General features: G+C 41.0%; 1 protein-coding gene across 1 annotated transcript in view; it reads right to left on the minus strand.

Moving 5' to 3' along the window:
• LOC131895352 (glutamate receptor-interacting protein 1-like) overlaps positions 1–24403 on the minus strand; it is a 143161-nt gene that overhangs the window by 37217 nt on the left and 81541 nt on the right. Inside the window, exons 3-7 of the mRNA XM_059245792.1 lie at positions 19553–19688; positions 18022–18167; positions 11425–11508; positions 6882–6957; positions 4693–4838 (exon numbers count right to left, since the gene is read on the minus strand). Coding sequence (XP_059101775.1) covers positions 4693–4838; positions 6882–6957; positions 11425–11508; positions 18022–18167; positions 19553–19656 — 556 coding nt within the window. The 5' untranslated portion in view covers positions 19657–19688. The remainder of the gene's footprint in view (positions 1–4692; positions 4839–6881; positions 6958–11424; positions 11509–18021; positions 18168–19552; positions 19689–24403) is intronic.

The following is a 24403-nucleotide window of genomic DNA, read 5'->3' on the forward strand; positions in this document are numbered from 1 at the left end:
AAATCACAAAATAACTTCATTTTGAACATGTAGCATAAATATTGATGTTTTGGTACATTCTACAAACACCCATTTAATAATGATTGGTCATAAGGACAGCTAATCTATAAGCAAATGTATTGTGCAATCTACAGTTATCATCAAGAGCCTTCTATGTATACCTGATGACTCCCGGTGAGGTGTACTGGGAGTAAACAAAGTTATTCTTAAGTGTTTCCTCTGCTCTGTGGAACCCAGTGTCACAACAGACACACAAATAGATAGCAGAGGCAAACGTAAATGTAAACACCCCTGTGACGTATCCAGAAGGAGACAGAGTGTCTTCCCTTCTCATTCAAAGGGCGGGGGGATAAAATGAGAAAGAGATTGAGTCATCTAAATGCATTGGACCAATGAGAAGGTGGGCTTGACCTGAGTCTTGGTGGTAAACACTGGGCACAGCCGTGGGAAGGGTCCAAACAACTGGGAAGAACACTGTGGTTATTAACTCTTTCCGTCTTTATTATCAACTACAATAATTTGTTGGTTGTATGTGAAATCAACCAGATCACTGTAGACATTAACTACAGTGTAGGAAGAAAGCATTTAAATCATACAACGTAAGTCTTTTTTTTTTAGCCAGCTAAATAGAGTTCCATGTTTACTGATGACCATCTACAGTCCCTCCTAAGTTGTAAAGTAAGGAACTATTAGAGAATCATGAAGTGTTCAAAAATAGCTTAGGCAAGTTCCAAATCAGAATAGGTTTGGTGACTTTTTTTTTTTTAAGTTTAAGTAGATGTTTATTTAGCAAAGCAAATATACTCCAGGAAATATTGGAGCGGGTTGACAAGGAGGTGAATATCAGCTCACTGGGTTCTGGGTTTTGATTTTTTTTTTTTTGATTTGGTGACATCTTTATGCCCTTTGACTGTAAAACTAACCTAAAGATTGAGGCTTAGAACAATATTCTTGTTTTAAAAATATTTCTTTTTATTTTATGTGTATGACTGTTTTGTCTGCCATGCATGTAAGTACATTGTTGGAGCCCACTAGGTTTCCTAGTGGCTGTACCCAGCGGGACTGCATGAGAGGTTGATTGGACCACAGGCCTGGGTACCAGGTGACTGTAACTAGCAAGGGGGAGGTCTTTTGCTCCACCCCTTGGCATTGCTATAAATAACCCTTTGGAATAAAGTTGTGGGCTGGTGGATAAGGACCCAGACCCACCCGAGTTCATCCTGTGTTTTCTCTCTGTTTTCTTTCCTCTCTATTTCTAACTAAGTCTCTTATCCCCCATTTCTCAAGAGTTCCTGGGGTAAAAATGGTGGGGGCTGGTTGTCCACAGTGTACCATATGTGTACAGTGCCCCCAGAGGTCAGAATAGGGTACTATATCTCTGGAACTGCAGTTACAGATAGATGACTGGGGGATACAACATGGGAACAGAACTGAGGTTCTCAGGTTTAAAAATCTTCATGTTTCTCTCAATGTTTGAGTCACCTCTCCAGCCCCAGCACCATATCTAGGAGACGACTGTGTGTTACTCCACGAAAGACTCTAATATCAAAGTTAATTTGCATTCTCAGAAATATATTTTGAAAACATTGTGAGCAAAATCGTATGAAAATAAGCACTTGTATGAACTTTTAGAAAAGAAAACAATCCAGACTGTATAATTTCCCAAATACTCCCTTGAGAAAGGATGACATATTTTCCACAAACTAAAGTAAAAGCTGTATTTTAATTCAGGGCAACAGGAGACCTGGGATTCATTTTAGAGACGTGGAGCATGGAAATAATGAACTTTCATTTCCTCATAGTTAATAAGCTTGGTTATGGTGAGCACTTTGGTTATATTAACTTTGGTTATTAGGCTACTTAATACATTCACCAGCATGTGGAAGAACGATTGTTCTCTTGCCGTCCCTTTTTCAGACATGACTTTCTAGACCAGCTAGCCTGGAAAGGTGAAATAATTTGTCCAACGTCAACAGAGGCCAGAATTCAAACCAAGTTCATGTAAAGACTCTGTATTCTGTTAGTGTTAGGGCCGTTTTTAAAGAAAAATTTCTCCTTCAGTCTCATGCTTTCCTTGTTATTATATTACTTTTCTAAGAGTAGGACTCCTAGGCTTCTCCTAATCATTTGAAAATGCAGTTCAACATCAAAATGGAGGGATTTTTTTCCTTGTAAATATTTAAAATAATACGCATTTGCATTTATTAATAAGTACATTGATATGTTAAGCACCACATAGCATGGACTCTTTTGTCCATTTTAGCAGCTTGCAAGTGCATTAGTGTGAGTCTTATCATTTTATATAGGATGTGCTGGTTTGAAAGAAAATGGCCTCCAAAGGCCCATAGGAAGTGTCACTATTAGAAGGTATGGCATTGTTGGAGTAAGTGTGTCACTAGGGGGTGGGCTTTGAGGTCTCAGATGCTCAAGCCAGGTCTAGTGTGGCTCACTTTTCCCCCCTGCTGCCTGCTGATTTGGATGTAGAACTCTCAGCTCCTTCTCCAGCACCATGTCTGCCTGCATGCTGCCATGTCCCACCATGAAGATAATGGACTAAACCTCTGAAACTGTAAGCCACCCCAACTAAATGTTTTCCTTTATAAGAGTTTCCATGGTCATGGTGTCTCTTCACAGCAATAGAAATCCTAACTAAGACACAGGAGAAGTGTTACCTCCACCACTCTAAACTGCCTTGGTTCACTGTGTCCATCACTGATGGCTTCTCTCAACTTCCTGTACTGTTTCTTTACTCTGCTGATGTTCAGCTACTGGCTGACCTGAGAACTGTCTTTGGAACTCCTGCAATTTTGTCCAAGATCATTTTCCTCACCTTTCCCTCAGCCTCCTGGGTTTAAGGAAGATGCTGGAGTTTCATCCCTTACTCTGGCCTATGTGTTTAGCTTTGGGCTAATAGTGGTTCACTCATACATAGCTCTTCTTGGATAATAACAAATACCTCTGATTTAACATTCAAAACTGAATCCTTACTTTTCCTGAGAGCCATTCCTCCAACCCTGCTGATTTCATTAAAATGTCAACACAGTCTGAATAAACCCCAGCTAAGAACACTTATATCTTCAAAGCTTTTGTTTTTTTTTTTAAAGAAGGTCACTGAAACTGCCAAAACTTTTCATCTAAAAGTCATTAGTAATATATCGATTCTGAGATGAGATATTGGTACCAAAATTGTACACGAGCATACATACTTCCTAAGAAATGGGTACGGGGAAAAGTAGTTAACAGTCATCTTCCAGTGGCCAATGAAAAGGTGCTTCATAATTATCCATCCGGGAAGTGTGTGTTAAATGTACAGTGAGACCCCAATGCACACACTCTGGAGTGAATGGGATGAACTAGACAGGAATACTGAGTACTGGGTGAAGAGGGAACTCTCATATGCTTTCATTGGAAATAAAATGTTCTACATCTAATTACATCACAGATGAGTGCCTATTATTTTCTTTGTCTACTAAATATACTCTACTTGGAGAAATAGAAAACTTATTGGTGTATATTCACTATGCATATAGTGACGGGTTTATAAAGATACTGCCATTCAAGTATCAGGCACTTTGACTATAATCAGCCCATAGTCCCTCTCAAGCCTCCCCTTGCCCATCTTGTTAGTCCTCTTCCTTTCCCTAGGTAGAACTGCTTCCACTTGAATACACACACACACACACACACACACACACACACACACACACACACACACACGGTCTACACATGAGGGGAGGTATATGATATCTTTCTGAGTCCACTTTATCTTGCTTACCGCAGACATGCTTGCACATGGACACTTTTTGCAGCATTATTTACAACAGCAAACTACAGATTCATTGTCAACAGAAAAATGATAAAGAAAATTACACACACACACACACACACACACACACACACACACAGAGAGAGAGAAAGAGAGAGACAGAGAGAGACAGAGAGAGAGAGAGAGACAGAGAGAGAGAGAGAGAGACAGAGAGAGAGAGAGAGACAGAGAGAGAGAGAGAGAGAGAGAGAGAGAGAGAGAGAGAGAGAGAGAGAGTTTTATCCAGCCATAAAGAAGATTAAAATTGTGTTGTTTGTAAGAAAATGGGTGGATGTGTACATCAGGAGAAGAAGAGCTATACAGGAGAAATGTTCTCTCTCTGTCTCATCAGGCATTCTTGTCTCCTCTACAAGCGTAGAGAGCAGACCTTGTTCCTACACAGAGATTCATGGAGTTACCAGCGTTTACTCTCAGTTAAAGTCATTAGGAATCTTTGAGGAGAAACTCAGCCTGGCTTCTTTTTGCCATTTTACTCTCCAGACTTCTGGCTGCTAGGGCTATCTTGCAATGACATGAAAATCAGAAAGCCAGAACTTCCAAGTTATGTGATTCTGGGAGGTAAAAATAGTTTACTGCTATTTTTTTTTAAAAAAAATATATATATACAGAAGAGTATAATTTGTGTGGAAGAGCTGATTGCTAGGTCAAACACTGAGAGACTGAGATGTTAAACGGTGGACAAGAACTCTGCCCAGCTGAAAAGTAGAAGTCACCTCTTCCTGAACACAGAGTAAACGTGGACCCATGAAATCCTAGCTGCTAGGAGAGGGTAAACTGTCACAGCTGACCCTAGGTGGCTTTTTAGGAATGGACAGCCGCCATGAAGTAGAGCTTAGGAGGTCACACCCTTGGGGCTTCACACATACCCATCACGGAGACATCGTATTCTATCAGGAGCGTCGCCTCTTGTCCACACTGTTTAAGAATGCTCATGGCCTCAGCATGGGTAGTTCCAAGAAGCCGAATTCCATCCACACTGAGCAACCTGTCTCCAGGTTTGATGGTGCCCTCTCTAGGGAGAGAATAGAGGAACAGTGTTGATTAATTGAGCATAATGGGGCTCTGCTTTAATAGCCACTTAGCCAGAGTCGTGCTTTCACGTGCATTCTGCCATCCAGCCCATTTGCATTCTTTTCAGGCGCAGAGAATGACAGGGAGAGTGTAAAGAGGTAAGCCCGGACAGAAAATTGCTGTAATATGAAAAACCAGTAATGAGAAAATAACCACATATTAGCAAATAACCTGGTCACCCACAGTTAACTCTTGGAGGACGAAAGTAAGAAAGGCACATTTTCCCCTCTTGCAGGCTTTCACTTGAAGTTGAAAATTGATTTACTGGAGCCCAGGAAATAGCATTCACCTATTTTTTTCCCCAAAGTCAAGTTGAACAGAGAAGCCTTCTAATTTCATCCCATTTATTAGCCGTGAACCCAAGTGGGACAGGGCGTGCTGGTGAGCATTCTCCTCGTCTGTAAATTTCCCTGCTGAGTTATGAAGCCATTTGGCAATCATTATGCCAATCCAGCCTCACCGGCCTGGGACGAGGCAGGCAAAAAACAGTCTCCCTGCTGTGAACTCAGAGTTTTAAGGCACCTGGAGAGGAAGAGAGGACATTAGTGACACCATGGGTACAGGGTCAAAGTAGCCTCCGGATGGCTGTCTCTCCGTGGGGGAAGGGCGTGAGACGAGAAAGACAAAAAGCAGCCTGACGAATGTGGGAGGCTATAAGTGATCGCTAAAACAAACATCTTTCACTTAGATGATTCTAAGCATATAACTAAAGTTTAATATTTAGTACCATGTTTCTTTGCATTCTAACTGCACTTGACGACAATTTGTAATTTGCTCCTGACATTCCTGTTAACCCTAACTGTTAAGATGGATGAGAAATGTGTATACATCTCTTCTCTTTGGAAAGAGCAGTCCCCAAGAGAAGCATGGGAAAGGGAAAAGGTGAAACTCTCTGAAGTTTGCAGTTAGTGTGTCCTCTGCAAAGGCAAACAGACGCTAGATGCCGGCACAGTGGAACATCCAATATCTCCACATTTCCTTATTTTAAAGGAAATATCATCTTCCTTAGAAGTGAGCTCACAGCATGAGTTCCGGAGGAAAACACACCTGAACATGTACCCTAGAACTTTTTAACGTCTGTCTTAACTATCCTAAGTCTTTGTTTGATCAGCTGTGATAAAATTTTAAAAATGCCTCATCTACATACAGGGTGATTGTAAGACTAAAATAATGCAATATTCACCAAACAGGCAACATACTTTCTGGAATATAGAAAGTGCTTCAAAAATAGTATTTATGATAATGACTTCCTCCCCAAAAGGTTTAACAATCTATGTTGATTCTAAATGGACAGACAGAAGCAATTAGTGTATCTGTTTCCCATCCTTTAACAGTATCTGTGGAAGGAGTTGTGTTAGTCCGTTATTCTAGAGTTCGCTTTTGCCATCAGAAAACAACACAGACAGAAGCATCTCCAGAGACACTTAGATTGTGAGTTTACCTGGGACCCAGCGAGGCTTATGAGCAAACATCTAAGAGCACTTTCCCTTCACATACTCAAATTCTCAAGGAAGGGAAATCGTTTGAGATCGACAAAATTTCTTCCATTTGACTAAATGTCATACAGGGTCATCACCATGAGGAGATGCTGTTGATCCTAAGAGTCACAGCACTGATCCATCTTCCCAGATGGGAACAGGGCAGTGCAGAAGGATACAGGCCAACTATGCCTTGGAGAGGTTCTAGTGAGTCAGGCCACCCAAAACACCTTTTGCTAAGGAAACAAACCTGAAAGGCCGCCAGTGTTGTCTATATCTACGATGGAGGGAGCTGAGCTCCGAACCAAGTACTGGCCAGAGAGAACGCACAGGAAAGGAAGAGTCTGGAGGCAAAATCTTACTTCCTCGCAGCTCAAACTCTTGGCGCTTTCACATTCTCACATACATACTCGACATCTTGCTGTTACAATTAATCATGTTCTCTTCCAGAGTCCCCGGCTGTATTCAATCTAGTTTGGATAATGATAGAGAAAGATGGAGTTTACCTGTCAGCAGGCCCTCCGGGACGAACACAGGTTATCACAACCGGACGAGACTTATTTCTGTCATCGTGTGCTCCCCCTGGGAGAAAATATAAAAAATAATAAAAAAGAGGAAGACAACTTGAAAATGCTGTCATTGTTGCCTTAAAAAAAAAAAGAAAAAAAAAAAACCTCCTTACAAAGTGCCAGTGGAGATGTAGCAATGTATTTGTGGATACAGAGGGGAGAAGGTACAACTTGCTCTCTGGCATGGAAAACCTTTAAAGGGCTTATTCATTTTAGGCAAAATGTTCCGAAGTCACTACCTCTCCACTTCTTAATAAACACAAGCAGCCATCAGAATGATAGGAGATATTTGACAACTGAAATGGCCTGGGGCTTACTAATTAAAACTACTGGTCCAGTGAGACCATCTCCCAGTCATAAACAATGCACAGATGTGCACACCTCATGCTGAGCAACATAGCCTATAGTATAGATGCGGAAGCAGGACTTCAACCATATATTAAAGAAAAAAACTCAAGAAAAGGGCCAAGTGGTTAAAAAAAGAAGGAAAAGTGTGGTGGTACACAATTATGATTCTAGCACTTGGGAAGCTGAGGCAGGAGGAATCCTCATGAGTATGAAGTCAGTCTGGTCTATGGGCTGTGAGGTATGTTCTGGAATTGCCTGGGTTATAGACTATGATCCTGTCTAGAACACAACAAAGTGGCTTAAATGGCCACTGTCAAAAGTATAGTGTTTAAACTATCAGGGAAGACTTGGAAGAGCTTGTGCTGATTGCAATGGGAATTCAAATTCTGTATAAGAGAAAATTTCTCTAGAGGAGTTTGTAGTTTACTAGAACGTAAAGCTCCAGATGGAAAATAATCCCTAGGAAGTTTTCTTTTTGATCCAGAACTAATTTGTACAATTTCCTTCATCTGTGCTCCCCAGCATGTGCTTGGGGCCACCAGGGATGGGCCACTCTCTAGGTCTGAGGCAGCCCACCCCACATCTGGACAGGAGAGAGTATACAACATTTTTTCTAATAGTCAGCTGACACCTTTAAAGTCATACATTGGTCCTTGTTATATAGACTGAAGTATTAACACACACACACACACACACACACACACACACACACACACACACACACTCTTTTCTGCAAACAAGTTTTCCCAAAGATGAAAATGGTAGTTCTCACCCTACTAGACTCCTCTATTTAATGCTTAGCATTTCCTACTTTTCTATTCTTTCTGCGGTCTGAGTTCCTTTCCTATTGTCATCCTGGGAAATCACACGAGCAGTCTCCAGTTTGCCAGTATCTGATAAACATGAAGGCCATCACCGGCTCTTCCTCAAGGAGTATGTGGTGTAACAGACGGTCGTTTCCCGAGCTTGGCACAAGGGGAGGCAAATGAAAGGAATCCAGCCCAAGAGAAAGGTTAAGAAGCATTTGCTCTTGCAAGGTATTCCTGAGAGGTACATTTGCTTTTCCATGAGGGAACTGATTTGGAAAAGGGTGCATGTTGAAGCCAGCAAGAAACCTTCTCATAATTTTCTCAGATCCAAATTTAAATATAAAACACTGAAGGCACACTAATTGAGTTCTAAACTTCTCGATAGCTGACATTTTATCATTAATGAAATAATGCACTAAATAAGGCACTTAGGTTCTAGGAAGTTTGGACTTGTAATGTAAAATAGGCACCTCAGATCACTGACGTTCACTGGTTATAATGACACACATTAGCATCATCAGAGATGCTTTTAAAAAATGTTAGTACCTGGGCTGGAATTGGAGCTCACAGTAGAGGAGCTGAGCATGCATGAGACCCCAGGTTCAATATTTAGTTCCAGAAAACAAAGCCAATGCCAGTATCACCGTAGAGACCAAATGTGAATATCATGCATGTGTGTTAGAATGAGCAGGACTCTGTCCAGCTTTAACCATGGGAATGGCTAAGTGTCCTTGTCCAGTGTAATATGCCAGCTTGGCAACACGGTGCTCTTTAAAAATAGATTTTGTTCTTTCGATTGTTTTTAACATTTTAAATTATTTTAGTTTGTAGATGTATGTGGAGGTCAGAGGATAACTTGCAGGAGTCAGTTCTTTCTTTCTTTCTACATGTGGGCTCCCAGGATCCAACTCAGGTCAGCAGGCTGCTTGGCAAGCATCTTTACCAGCTGAGCCATCTTGCTGACTCAGAGAATGTCCTTTGGTTCCAGGGATGAACTCTCTAAAGTTCACATGGAGGCATCACCCTTTGTTCTACAGGAAGAATATTCTCTTCTCAGGAACCAAGATTTTTTTTTTCTCATTAGAAATGAATTTCATCCACCTGCTAACAAAGTTCACATTTTCATCAGAAGAGGTGAAGAATAAATTCTCCAGCACTGAATGGAAATGTTCTGTCTGCAGTGCCCACCTCCATCCTGACTTGTCTGGTTTATCTATTTATCTGACCCAAATTTAGCTAAAATTGCAGCTATGTCAAAAATATCAGAGCTGGGCGGTGGTGGCGCACGCCTTTAATCCCAGCACTCGGGAGGCAGAGCCAGGCGGATCTCTGTGAGTTCGAGGCCAGCCTGGGCTACCAAGTGAGTTCCAGGAAAGGCGCAAAGCTACACAGAGAAACCCTGTCTCGAAAAACCAAAAAAAAAAAAAAATATATATATATATATCAGATGTGCTAATATTTTATCCATCACACTGTCTCATTTTGATTAGCCAATGACCCTTAATTGGTGGGTTGTGGCTACCAATTGATCAGATAAGCTCTCTAGAGATGGGCTTCAAGATGAATTTTAAAATGTAAAACCACAAATTTTTATGTTTAACCAGTGTATCAAGGAAAATTCTAAAGTCTGTACAAACGTGGCAGTCATCGGCTAAACCCGGTTCATTACTACAAAGATTTTAAAATCAGAAGAGCCCCTATAATCATACAAATTCAAGGAAAGAACACTGACTTCATGGGCCACTCATTCTTTCCTGTATGAAGTGCTACCTAGCATTTCAGCCTCTGATCTATCTCCTGCGCATGCACACACATAAACTTTTGAAATTCCTGAAAACTGTTTGAAGGATATTTTGATAATATTACATGTGGAATTCAGTTGCATCTATCCATCTTATTTTGTAATAATAAATTGTTATTGGCTCAGGTCTTTCATTAGCAATTTGACTTGTTATTTGTTAATCTTACAGTAACTAGGGATGAATGTGTATAGCAAAAGGAATCTTTGTTGCACTTATTCAATATTAGGAATTTTTGCATGTGTTTCAAAAGCATTTCCCTTATGGTTTTAAGGGAAGAAGATTTGCATACACCATCCTTCAGCCTAAATACCTTATAGGGAGAGTTTCTACTATATCTTGTCTATTTTTATAAGAAATTTAAGAATGGTGCTGGTTAGTAACCAGGCCTTGGAACCTATCATAACTCTTAAGAAAAGGGTTTGGCCAGAAAAGTTTTATAACCAGAAAACCATCACAACCACCAAGCTAAGCCATATAATAAACTCCTAGTTTATCCTCTGTTTTACTTACTTAGTGGAAGTTGTCAGCTTGTGTCTTCAATTCATTGACCTTAATGCCTTGAGGTAGGGTCATTGTCTTATGATGCCACAGCACTTATCGCTATGCTGACATGAAGGTATGTACTTAGTAAATATTTCATTGAGTGATTGGTTTGCCCAATGGCTGGCCTAGATTAGAATTAAACATTCAGAGCTCCGCTATAAAGAAAAGCTTGTCCAAGTGAACACGACTGTTTTAGTGTTTAATGCATAGATTTGCTAAGATGCTTGTTAATATTAGTTAATATTTCATCAATCATTTGGACAGAAGTCTTACTCATGTAAAGTACATTGTTATAGGTAACAACAATGGGGAAAATCCCCCCCAAATTGGTAGTGTTAAAATTTCCTGATGCAAACGTAATTATTGAATCTCATTATCACATTATGGATTAAGAGCTGCTAATGTTGCAATAGTCTTTCAGGGGTGAAACCACTAATCAGAAAAACAAAGTCATAAAAACACAGAGTCATAGTTCAGAACTAATGGAGTCACTTGAACTCTTCAGTATCAATGCCATCCCATAATGAGATAGGTCGAATTGATACACACGGGTACCCCAAGGATTAGATTATCTTTGGTCCATTTTCAGAAAGCTGCAATAATAAAATGTATTTTAAAAGAAAGTAATTTAAACCGAGTTGCTTAATTCTTAGGTATTAAATTAAGCCATACCTATCAATATTTTTGATTCAGTAATACAGACCAGACACAAGAACAAAGGAACACTGGAAAGCTCTACGTCAGTAGGATCAGAGGGAACTGGCCAGGTCTACTAAAAATAGCTACTTGCTCTGTATTACTGGGCTAAAACCAAAGTTGATCATTTGGAATTCGTTGATTCTTTGTCACGGTCTTATTTGCTTAATGATATTTTTAACTCATGGAAAGGTCAGTTTCTCAAGATGCCTTCTAGCTAGAATCTCGCTAAGAAGTTCTCTAGGAATATCGGAAGGCCCATCGTTGGTAACCACCACCTACCTCGTATGACAAAGCCGAAGGTGTTGCCTTCCTTGTGCAAAGTGACCTCCACTGTTCGGAACATAACACTCGACCCTTGTACAGCTGCATATGGGAACGAGATGGTAAAGAAAGCATAAGTTTAAGGTTGTAACAACATTTCTATTATAACTTTTTCAACGTGACGTAATAGGCTTGCAAGTTCTGTTGCAAATAATTTATTTTGAATAAAAAAGTCATAGTACCAACAAAGTCTGAGAAAAAAAGAATTGTAATGCCATACAGAGACAGCGAGTAGTTATACATATAAATGACCCATGTTGTTCCAAATAGAAACAAGGTCAGAGCTAGTTCCTTCCTTCTGTAGAGACAAGTCCTAGACAGGGGATGAGATTTATGTTGCTTAAACTCTCCATAGCAAGCAAGGCAATCTTCAATACATAGAAACGTTCCCCTTTGTGAAATACAAAAGCAATATGACTATTGCAAAGCTTAGGAAATAATTTCTGCCATCACTTTTAGTCTTGAAGCTGGAGTACGAAGAAAACTCATTCCTCTCGGATTACAATCAATAGATTGCTCATGTAAATAGATGTTCTGACACACGGACAGCTGTTTGATGAAGATGCCCGTGGCCCAAATGAAACATGGAGAGCTAAAAAAATCCTAAGGACATTCAAAATGTGATGACAAGATCTGCTTAAATTTGCCTAGTCTCACTGTGTTCTGCTCTTTGCCTCTTATTGCTTTCATTTCACAAAATGAAATTGTACTGCCAAGTTGCAGTCTCTAATTACATTATATCACACATGTGAACATCCGTCATGTAAAGGCATAAGTCACTAAAATATTCTGTGAAACTCCTTTGGGGAAACCGTGAGTGATTCTGATTGTATAACACACTATTGCTACACGAAAACAAAATTCCACAAATTGGTATTTTAACATGACGAGGGCAGGGATGATTTTGTTGGCGGACCAGGAAGAACTTGTGTACTGTGCAGAAGTAGCTGGCTTCCAACCCTTTATAACGTTGTACACGGGAAGCTGGGAATGGTGGAGCATGCTTGTACTCACAGCACTTGGGAGGCTGAGGCAGGAGAATTGCAAGTTCAAGGCTAGCCTGGGCTACAGAATGATTTAAAGGACAGTCTGGGCTACATAGTGAGAACCTATGTTAAAAAACATATAATGATCTATAGCCATAGTTACTATCAATAACACATTTTATACTGTTACTAGATCTTAGTATGTTTCTTATATAAAGCTACCAATACGAAAACCCATGACTTATGATGCTTGAGTTACAACATGTTGGCTTTACTGTGGTGTGAAATGTACTCACAGTATAACTTTATTCTCACTCTCTGTGCAGTATTCAACAAACGACATGAGCTATTTGGCACTTAATTATAAAATCAGCCTGCGCTAATGCTTTTACTGAAAACTAGGCATATTTAAGTGGCCTGGGCACATTTCAGGTGGGTCAGGCTGAGACCTTCGGTTGGTCGGTTAGGCTTACTAAAAGTATTGTTACTTCACAATGGTTTCAACTCTAGATGGGTTTCTCAAGACATAACTCCATCCAAAGTCAAGGAGTACCTGCACATAGTTTTAAAGAACCACTAAAAATCAACCTTATCTCACCATTTGTACAACTAGCTAGTGGTTTAAATTAAGCATTAATTGTAGTTATTTTTAACAATTGGAAGCACTAAACCCTCAAAGGGATCCTGTAGGAACAGTAATAAAAAGGTATGCATTTAAACTCGTAGGATCAGGCTGGTACAGTTGATCTGCCAACTACCAGGCTGGGCATCAAGTAGAGGAAAAACCTGGATATGCTGACAAACAGCACAAATGCATAGCTGAGCAAATGTTTTGCTATATGGCTGATTTAATTGGATGTCATCTCCTCGCTATCAGGGGAATTTCAGTTTACTCTAATCAACTAGCAACAGTACATACAAACAGATGAACAAATTGAGGGATAGCTTTAATTAAATGAGGAACAAAATTGGACTTGAACTAAAGGACTTCTTATCTCTATGACCCAACAAGCCACTTGAAGATACTAGTTTTGAACACGATATTTTCATTTTATGGGTGTGAGGAAGGCAAAGACGTGGTGAGAAATACCTGATGAGCATCTACTGTGTGCCCAGAACTCAGCAAAAGAATGGTTTTGCAAATATTATTTCATTTAATCGTTAAATCATCTCTCAATTATACACAACCAAATCCCAGCTCTGGGCCACCTGTGCTTGTTGGCTGGATGTCTGTTCGGGGAACATGAAGTACTGGAATTTTCACTTTGTTTTTGCTTTTTGTTGCTGACCTGACCACAAAATTCTTATAGTTGAATTTAGTCTGTATGGAGACTTTGGGATTACTCACAGCTTCAGATCATTCACACCCCACTTTACACCATTTACAATGATGTAAATGATGTTATCGTTGGCAACATTTTAATATAATTAACAAAACATATTGGGTCTCTATAGTTTTTATTCACACTACTGGCCCTCATCGATTTAATTTTCACACGCAGTATCAGTATCCTTGTGTTGACCATGTAACTGTTGCTCATTATTCTGCAGAGATGTAATAAAGAGGCTTAGCCAAAGGGTTAGAGGGCTAGGTAAAAGGTCTCCTCAGTATTTTAGTTGTACTGTGGCTCCATGTTTCTATTTGTGAATATGCATGAGTTTCCAGAAAGCTGTTTGACTACACTAGATGAGATTGCTCCAAGTGAAACACTCCATTCCTCCTCCATCCTCACCACCTCGACAGAAGAACAGGAGTTGAGCTATTTCCCATGTCATTGTGTTGCCTTGTGCATGTGTCTTGCTTTGCCCCTGTGAGGCTAAATGGGATGCTAGCAGAGGCTAGAAATGTGCTCAAGTGGACTGGCCTGTCTCCTTTTCCTGGGCCATAGGGAGAGCTCTATAGAGCAGTGCTGCTATAGACTCAACTCCAGAATGAACTACGTGGAGGGAATCTTCCAATACCCTTCCGTCTTCGCCAATCCCACTGTGATGGCGACAGGGTCAGAAGAGAGCCGGCCACACAGTGACATCATTCACACATCCATTGGAGGGAAGAAAGGATTCCTTCTGTTAGACAGCTGGTCTCACTCAGCTGGTGATTTAACGGGAGCTGAAAAGACCTGGCAGATTTCTCTTTTTAATTATTAAGCAGGGAAACTCTGTAGCTCCAAGGTTTAAATGGGAACACTATTTAAGTAAATAGAATGTCCCCAAATCACATTCTTTCTCATTATTTAAGCTGATGATAAAATGTTAAGTGTCAACTGAAAATGACTGAGAATTACTTAGCATTTCAAAATTCCACTGGGGTTATGTGAACAGAGAGCGGGGAAGGTACTTTTTGGATCAATGTTTAATGCATAAATACCTAGGATACACTTTGCTCATATTCTCCCCAAGTAGTTCTGAAAGCAGTACATAATTTTCAAGTTAAAATGAGGTATGGAACACAGAGAGGCCAAGTACTTCCTTTCCATAAAGAAACTGAATCTTGGGAAAGATAAATGGATTGCCCAAGGTCAGACTTTATTATTACTTTTTTTAATCTCTCAGATCACAGACATACATACCCAGCTTTCTCTGAGCCCTTGAGTTGGCTGAGGCTCAGAGCGCTGTGAACTGGGTGTGTGGTTCTCGGTGTGGGGAGACAGAGAGACGCTAGCTTGAGTGGGCTTCAGGTAGATGTGATGGCCTGTTTAGTTTTAGTGTTCTGAGCTAAGTACAGGAGAGGCTTGTTAATGCCTTCAACCTTTCTGAACTCCTAGGCATTATTAATTTCCCAAACATAAGAAAAATAGATAGGGATAATCCTTGGAGGATAGGCCTCTTACATCTGAATTCTATCAAGAAAAAGACTTTGGCATTTAAAAGCATATTTTTCTCTCTTCCTGTCAGCTTTATTGCATGGGGAAGACAAACCTATTTAAGTACCAAGCCTCAGCAGATTTAACTCCTAAACATGTTGGATACCAATTTTCTCCTCTTTAACTCTAGAGATGCTGTATAGCTCAAGGATATCTTCTCTTTTGGAAAACAGTAAGAGCACCCAGCGAATAGGTCTGAGGATCTATTTGGATCTATTTTCCGTTTAGTTTCTTAAATGCTACTGGAAACACGCTGGTCTGACAATAGTTTTAAAAGCCCTTGAGGATTTGTTGACACCCACATCTTCTGTGGAACCTCATCATTTGATTCCTGTTGCCTCACTGGCTGCCTCCCTATCCTGGAATCTGTGCCTTTCCTTTGTGATCTGACAGTCCCATCCTGTGCAGCCTGAGCAGGCCACTGTATCTTCTTTCTCCCTTGTTGGACCCTCTGCTCAGGGTGGCCCTCTTCTTATTCAGTCTGTACCATCCCTTCCCATTCTCCCCAAGTCTATAGCTCTGAATCATCCATGATACTGGACCAATCCCCACTCTGGGCCTGACCCTCTAAGCTATATGGAATTCCTTTAGGAATGGAATGTGTTTTACTAATACACATACCCAGTGGAAGGCAAATGTATAAATGAGAGCCACATCTCTATAGAGCTGGTTTTCTTAACTCCTGGAAATGCTTTGAGATAATGATTTAAAGGCAAATTGACTTTCATAAAGTTAAAGAAACCACGGTGCCCTTATAATGGTCACAGTCATAATGGCTAATATTTGCCAAGAATGTAACAATGGCTTAAGTATGTGATCACACTGCTGAATTCCTACAGAGCACATCCAGCCATTGACAGGTGGGCATCCCATGGCTCAGAGAACTTAACACAGCCTGAGTGCTTTAATCGGGTCCCTAAATCCCAAATACCTTCTGTATTATCCTCAATTTCAATTTACATTGAAACTGCTTGCCCACATTTCTGGCTTTTTCCTTGGTATTTCTGTGTGTACATGACAAATGCACATCTCAAATGTAGTATTCAGTTCTCCCTGCAATCTTGTCCAGCCCCATTAGTGTAACTATATCGTTCCAGTTGCTCAGGCTCAAAACCTTGGTGTGACCCTGACTCTATTTTTGCGTAGCCTGCCTCACATTCATTAGGAAACTCCATTGGCTCCTCATTCAAATCATACAGAATCTGACTGTTTCCCATCTTCACCGATCCTGCTTCTCATGTGGATCACTGCGGTATTCTCCCAACGTGTCTCCCTACCTTTACCTCCTGCCATGGCTTCTGACTACAGCCCAGCCACCAGAAAGCCTCTGGAACTGTGAGATCGTGTTTTGCCTCTGTCTGAGGCCAGGCTTCCCGAATCGTTCAGAGCATAGCGAAAGGTCCTCCCAATGGCCCATGAGATCACCCCACCTCACACTTCTGACCTTATCTCTCAATTCTCTTCCTGTTCATTCCACTCTGGCCACACTGGCCTCAATGCTTCTAGAACAACCACAGGTATTGTCTTGCCTTTTGCTCTTATCGCTGACTGTCTCTTTCCCCTGGAGCTTTTCCTTTAGAAATTCATACAGTTGTTTCCCTCACTGCCTTCAAGTTCTGGACCTGTGTCACCTCGACTACTGTTCCCAACATCTCTATTTAATGCTGTGGTCCGATCCCCATCCTACCCCACCCCAGTTACTTCTGATTTATTTCCCTCATATTTGCCCTGTCCCTTAGGATGGAACATGGTTATCATGTTTTTTGCTAAATACTGCCTTACCCTCGTAGAGTGCAATCTCCACGGATGTTCCCCCGCTTTCCCAGAATATGTAGTCACGGCTGGAGCACAGTAAAGACTCATCCACTCATGGCTGAACACGTATTATCATCAACTATTCATAATAATCTAAGTCCTCACGGGTAGGAAAGAGCAAAGAGCTGTCCCGGGTCACATCCCTGGTGACAGCTCCTCAGAGGAGATGAGACACCAGAAGAATGTAGCTTCAGCACAGGCAGCCATGACACACAGCAGAAGCCATGCCTCATGAACGTGTGCAAGAGGCCTTTGGAGGCAGACAGGCTGGGTTCAAATACTTTGGAGCCTACTCACTTGAGAGAGCCTTGTCTGACACCTTCAAAGGATGGAAAGAAGGATGACACACGTCTGTCTTGTAGTTTCGATTGGTTGATCTATTATTTATTAAAAACTTGTAGAGTGCCAGGCAATGTTCTAAGTGCTTTACAAATGCTAACTGAAGTCACTTGTCATAGCAAGCAATGATCTCCATTTTGCAGATAGGGAAACTGAGGCATAAGGCTTAAGCAACCTTCTCAAAGACATGTAGCAAGTAAAAGTGAAGCCAGATTTAACAATTTCTTGAAATCTGTCTGCTGCATTTATTACCATTATCATTACTTAATAATAATTAGATATGGTATCATCTTTTATGTTTTTTTTTTTTTGTGAGCTTATCCACTGAAGAGTCAATATAAAGCATGTAAACATGCTTTTCCTAAATCTAAGCACAATATTTGGATGGATTTTAAAAAAATTACATTAACTGTTTATTAAAATAGCTTAAGTGGCATCCATGTCCACAGATCACTTTAATGGATGGCCAAAAGAAAAAGAGAAGCCAGCCGGGGTGGGAAGCCGTGGCAGGCAGCTGTCAGGGGTGGGTGGGGGGAATTGTTTTTACTTACAGACAGGTGGGAGCTCATACTCCACTTCCAGGACCACTCTTTCCCCGACATTTTTCAGCAAGCTGATGATCTCGTCGTGGCGGAATTTGGCCAGGTTGATTCCGTTCACGGCTTTGATGTAGTCGCCCACATCCAGCTGGTCACTTCTGCAAAAACAACATCACTATGGTGGGCCCATCCTTCCACAGGCCACTCTTCTAATTTTCTGACTTTCCCTCCTCTAAGTTACCAGGTCAACATAATAAACACTCTGCTCCCTAGGCCGTGACTGGACCCTAAAAGAAGGAGCTTGGCTGAGAGTGGGTGGGATGTGGTGGAGCTACCCTACTCGCCCTGCCTGTTACTCATTGGTACTTCCGCCTTGGGTGTGTCTCTGATCGTTCCTCAAACCTTTTACCTCTTTTATTTCTAAAACATCAGAAAACAAAACCTTAAAAACATTCATGGCCCAAACAGTTCGAGCCAGGGACCTTGATTTGGGGGATGTGGGGTGGCTTGGGAGGGAGGGCTGGGAGATGGGAGGAGGGAGGAGGTGGAATCTGTGGGTGATATGCAGAGTGAGTAGAAAATTTCTTAATAAAGAAAAACAAAAATATTAGTTTCTTGCCCCCTAGCACTGCTTCTCTAGGGATGGACCCTGACCCAAGATACTGCGAACCTTTCCTTCTTCTTCTCTCTTAATAGTGTTGCCTGCCCTTTGGACATTTTGGGGCTTTTAATGTCTTTATTGGGAGTGGGACCAGAGTCAGACCAAGGAAATAGTCAGCGTATTTTGTTTCTTATTGCTTGCTTTAAAAAAACAAAAACAAAAAACAAAAACCTGTTGTCTATTCCTAATCAGCACTGATAAAAAAAAAATACTGAGGAAGAAGAAATGACCGAGAAAGACTTGAATTGCAGCATTGACCCCACCTTCCCTCAGGGCCACAGAACCCCTGCTGCTCTGGGCTTTATCTACCAGACAGACTTCTAAACTAAAAACAGGCATCGAGACCAATGGCGGGAGCCAATGTGTCTGTCACTGGACACATGGACAAAGCAAGCTTCCTGCTCTGTTTCCTCTAGGAAACCTCTTATGTCCCGGTGAGAAAGAAAAGCCTCCTTGGTGGAAAAGTAAACACTTTCCCTGGAGACCTGGAGTTGGGCCTGTGTCTCCCCCTCTCTAGCCATTTCACATCTTACGGGTCATCGGCTCCACATTTAGTAGATCCGAGTGTCACTTTCCTGCTGCAACCCATTTGCCATCCAGAGGCACAGTCAGACCTTAAGCAATCCTGTCAAAATTAAACCTGCAGGAGCTGGGCTGCTCCCTAGGAGACACAAAAGTCCCCAGTGGCTTCAGTGCCGCCCAGCCAAGCCCCTGGCAGAGCCAGGGAGTGGTTTCTGAAGCATGCCCGCTGTGCTTCTGTGGGGAGGCACTGCCTGGCAGACAGCAGCTGTCCTTTATCAGTGACCTTTTCTGATAAACTCTAATTTTCTGAATTAATTATACCCTTGTTTCTTTTTCGCTGTTACGCCGTGAGACAGTTACCTGGCAGCAATTCCTCCCTGCCGCAGGTTGGACACTCTTGGCCTGCCATCCTTGTCGATTCCTCCTGATACCGTCAACCCGAGCGTGGTGCCCTCCTTCTTCATCAGCTCCACCACGGTAGAGCCCTTGAACTCTTCTGCAAAAGACAAGCGTTCAGCCTGTTAAAGGGGAGGAGAACCAGGGACGCCATGCGGGCTGTGCGGTTCAGTGGCTCCGCCCCCTGCATTTCCCCTTTTTCATTTATGAGAAAAGACCTCTGCTTGCATGGTAACTGCAGTGTCACATGATGTTGGGGGCGCAGATGGCACCAAGAAAGGCATTTCAGGAGAAGTGGTTGACCCAGCACCAGTGGACTGGTCCACTCTGGTTTCACAGTAAGTAATATCAATCCTCTTAGGTACCAATGACAGTATTCTCCCCACACTTTCTCCATTCACTAGAGATTTTGTTTTCTATTATTATAATTCAAACTACAACACAAGTTTATCAGGCTAGAATTTTAAATCATCATACAAATGCATTAAACATGGCGGCCTGCTGTGGGATGGTCTGTATGTCAAGTGTGTTGCTGATTGGTCAGTAAATAAATCACTGATTGGCCATTGGCTAGGCAGGAAATATAGGTGGGACAAGGAAAAGAATTCTGGGAAGTGGAAGGTTGAGAGAGAGACACTGCCAGCCGCCATCAGGACAAGGAAGATGTAAGGTACCAGTAAGCCATGAGCCATGTGGCAAAGTAAAGATTAATAGAAATGGGCTAAATATAAGAGTAAGAGCTAGACAATAACAGGCCTGAGCTAATGGCCAAGCAGTTTAAATAATGTAAGAGTCTATGTGTTTATTTTATAAATGGGCTCTGAGACTGGCGGGACTTGGTGGTGGGAGCTGGAGAGAAATTCTCCAGCAACAAATGGCGCCCAACGTGTTGGCAAGAGTTTCCACCTAAAACCTGAGTAAAAAGATTCTAAAACGAAGCTGAAAACAGTTCCTAGTTGTCTCTTTCAAGTTAGTGGCAGCCTGCGTGTTTGAGCTACTGCTGGCGGGTTCCTAGCGTGCACTCTCGACCTGCAGTATGGTGGGAATGAGGCCTCTGCAAGTAGCACATTAAACTGTGTGGTGGATTTAGCCTTTGCTAGTACAAAACAAAAAAAGAGGTTTCTGGGCTACACGCTACTTTGGTAAAAGTGTAGACCCACTATTTCTGAGAGTTACGGCTCCCAGAGCTGGCGGAAAGCGGACTACCGCCATGTTGGGAAACTGAAGTGGGCGGAGCCAGCAGCCACTGCGCCATTTCAGGCTTAGAAGGCTGCAGTTTAAAGCAATAGGCTCAAGCTAATATAAAAAAATAAGCCACGTAAAGATGGCTACCACACAGAGAATCTGGATTATGTTCTCTTTGATATTCGTAACTGCAGAAAAACATTTGATTGTAAAAGCTGTTGAGTTATGCCAAAATGTATATTTTAAAGGTACCTTGACTTCAAAATTTGGATATAAGGATATGTTGCTTTGGAAAAGAGTCTCTGCTTTTGTTTCCACAGAAAGCCAGAGACTATGGATTTGTTCCAGATTAAGATACATCAGGTTTGACCAGCCAAGACCCCCTGAAAGGTCTCCAATGACATCATGGCCCAGATGATTCAACATCCAGAATGGTTTCAAGTCAACTGGCTCAGATATACAGCCTCACGGACTACTCCATGATCCTAAAATTTTCTTTCTGTCTCCAGAAGATACAGCGCCCCCCTCCAGCAGGAAGTAGTAAGAGAAGCTACGCCCAAATTCCCAAATATACCAAGCTGGCTTTAGAGATGGAATTGGCTCGCTCCCCCTCTAAACCCAGACATATTGCTCAAAAAAAAAAAAAAAAATGGTTAAGAGATTCTTGTGTCCCAAATCAGAAGAGCCCTCTGGTGTGGGACAGAGAAAAAACAATATTTTTATTTAAATCAGGTTGATTATAAATACAATCTCTTTCTAAAGAAAAAAAGGGGATAGTTTAGATATGATAGGATGAAAGGGTAGATTAATGAACCTACTTTTAAAGAGTAACAACTTGTTTAAAATGTTTTACATTGCTACAGATTTTAGTTTATTGATACAAATTTAAACTTAATTTTGTTTTACTGTATATATATTTCTATTCTTGTTTGAGGTATTATGTTTATGTAACTCATTTAAAATTATAATGGATAATTAAAAAATAGATTAATAATTAGTCATCTATGATAATCATATTTGTAGCCATGTTAGTTAAGTCTTCTAGGTATACATAGTTATATTTCAGATAGATAGGTAGTCTTCAAACACTTCAAAGACCTACAGAATATGGCATTTAAAATGTTTTAAAAATTTAGACTTTTTGGACAGTGAGACATGTCTGCTCCTGACAGCACCGATTTACTTCAGAGAGGAGGATGGGCATCGAAGACACTCCATACGGAGTTTATCTTCACCTTGACAAAAATAGCCATTTGGGCAAGAAACTGTTCTTGCCTGGACTGCCTGATCAACTGGACATGCAGGACCCATACAAAGGTGACCACTGAACTTTGCTTGACAAAATGGTCCTTCAGGTTCCTGCTTTGCAGAGAAAACTGCCAGACATTCTACAGGACACAGAGAAAAGTGAATAAGAGACTCTAGGCCTGTGGGCTGAAGACAGATGCCCCAACCTTACAAGAGAACTTTGAATGACTGTCCAGGCTGTCAGCTGTCTCTGTCTACCCTACAAGACTCCTAAAAGTTGCTTATATCCTTCTCCATTTCTCAGGTAGTAGTATATCCTTCTGAGGTCTTTGATGTGGTTAAAGACTAGATACTTACAATTTTCCTTAGTTATAATAAAAGATAAGTTAGATATAAAACCTTAAACTTACAAATATAAGATAGATAGGATCTCTTCTTTAATATTGTAACTGTAATTCTTGCTTGATAATTGTTTTGTTATATGTAATTTTACTATGTTAAAGTTAAAACCTTCCTTTTTAAGAAAAGAAAAGGGGAAGTGCTGTGGGATGGTCTGTATGTCAAGTGTGTTGCTGATTGGTCAGTAAATAAATCACTGATTGGCCATTGGCTAGGCAGGAAATATAGGCGGGACAAGGAAAAGAATTCTGGGAAGTGGAAGGTTGAGAGAGAGACACTGCCAGCCGCCATCAGGACAAGGAAGATGTAAGGTGCCAGTAAGCCATGAGCCATGTGGCAAAGTAAAGATTAATAGAAATGGGCTAAATATAAGAGTAAGAGCTAGACAATAACAGGCCTGAGCTAATGGCCAAGCAGTTTAAATAATGTAAGAGTCTATGTGTTTATTTTATAAATGGGCTCTGAGACTGGCGGGACTTGGTGGTGGGAGCTGGAGAGAAATTCTCCAGCAACAGCGGCCAACTTGCTGTTTACCAGACATCTCAGCTTAGGAAGCCAACTACCCGAAGAGTGTTCTCTACAGGTTGGAGAAATATTATCAACACTATTTCGTCTTTAAAAATCAAGGTACCATGGTTCATGTGGCAGTGTCTATCATGTCATGAAGAATATGTTAATGTTGCTCCTCAGGATTTTGGGATAACTGCCATAAAACTTCCACTATTGAGGGAATACAATTTCTAAAGCTCACAGATTTTGTGGGAATAATATCTACATGCTGATCAGGAACTCAAATCTTTTGATTTTAGCCAAGGTAGAAGGTAAGATAACTTTAAGAATATACTTCTTTTCAGTTGAGATGTAATGCATGAGAGAGAGAGAGAGAGAGAGAGAGAGAGAGAGAGAGAGAGAGAGAGAGAGAGAGAGATGTCAACATTTACTATGTAGAGGCTAACTATGATAAACTCTGAGTTAGAGGTTCCCACCATGTTATTTTCTCCTGTTACACAGGTACTTTCTGGATGTGGATGGGGAACCATATGGTTTCCTAATTTGTGTTGAATCAGGTTAGAAATGTTAGGGGTCATGCACTTCTAGAACACCAAACATATATTAAAATATAAGAACAGTCTTGTTTTTTTTTTAAAGATTATTTGTATTCTTTTCCCTCTTAATTATGCATAACAATTATAATTTCAAAAATCTCTATGACTGTTTATCATACAAGTATTTAAACTCTTGCTGGTATATCATTCCACCAATATATGAAAAAAAATGTTAAGGGAAGAAATAGTATCTCATGAGGTCTAGTGTGTAGAACAGACTCCTGATGAAAGAATACAAGAGGCACAAGGGATTTCCTCTGTGACATAGAGAATTTCATCCCAATCACGGCTGTCATTGCTTGGCCCTATGAGTGTAATGCCCCAGCATGTCACTCGGGAAGGCATCTTTTCTATGGCAGCCTCAGGAGGCTGTGTAGTACATTGTTCTTTAAAGTAGAGTCCAGGGGAGAAGCTGTGAGTTTATACTGATGTTGACGTCATCTATAACATTCCATGTGAAAGATCAGCTAAGGACCAAAACTCAAGACTCAAAGTTCTGGCCAACTGAAGGAAAGTCGGAGGCCTTTTCTGTCATTTCCCAGAAACACATGTGCCTAAGTCTATTAGTATTTGCAAAGTCACTGGTGTCCCCCTTCAAACAAAAACAACCACTTAGACAAGCCATTGATACCGATATGGGCCAACAATATTGGAGACAACAGTTTAAGAATAACCCCAAAGTCTTTGTTGGTAGAAAGCAAGGTTTCAATGTTAAAAAGTTAATAATTAATATGACATAGTAGATAGTGCCTATCTGCATCACAGACATGTAAGGATGTTGGGCAAAATAACTCATTGGTTTTTAAACATGCAGAGTGGTTCTGTAAACTTAAACATCTGACTTAGACCTTTAAGTGTTAGACATACAATTAAAACA

Source organism: Peromyscus eremicus, chromosome 18 (genome assembly GCF_949786415.1).
Source record: "Peromyscus eremicus chromosome 18, PerEre_H2_v1, whole genome shotgun sequence".
In the NCBI taxonomy this organism is placed as follows: Eukaryota; Metazoa; Chordata; class Mammalia; order Rodentia; family Cricetidae; genus Peromyscus; species Peromyscus eremicus.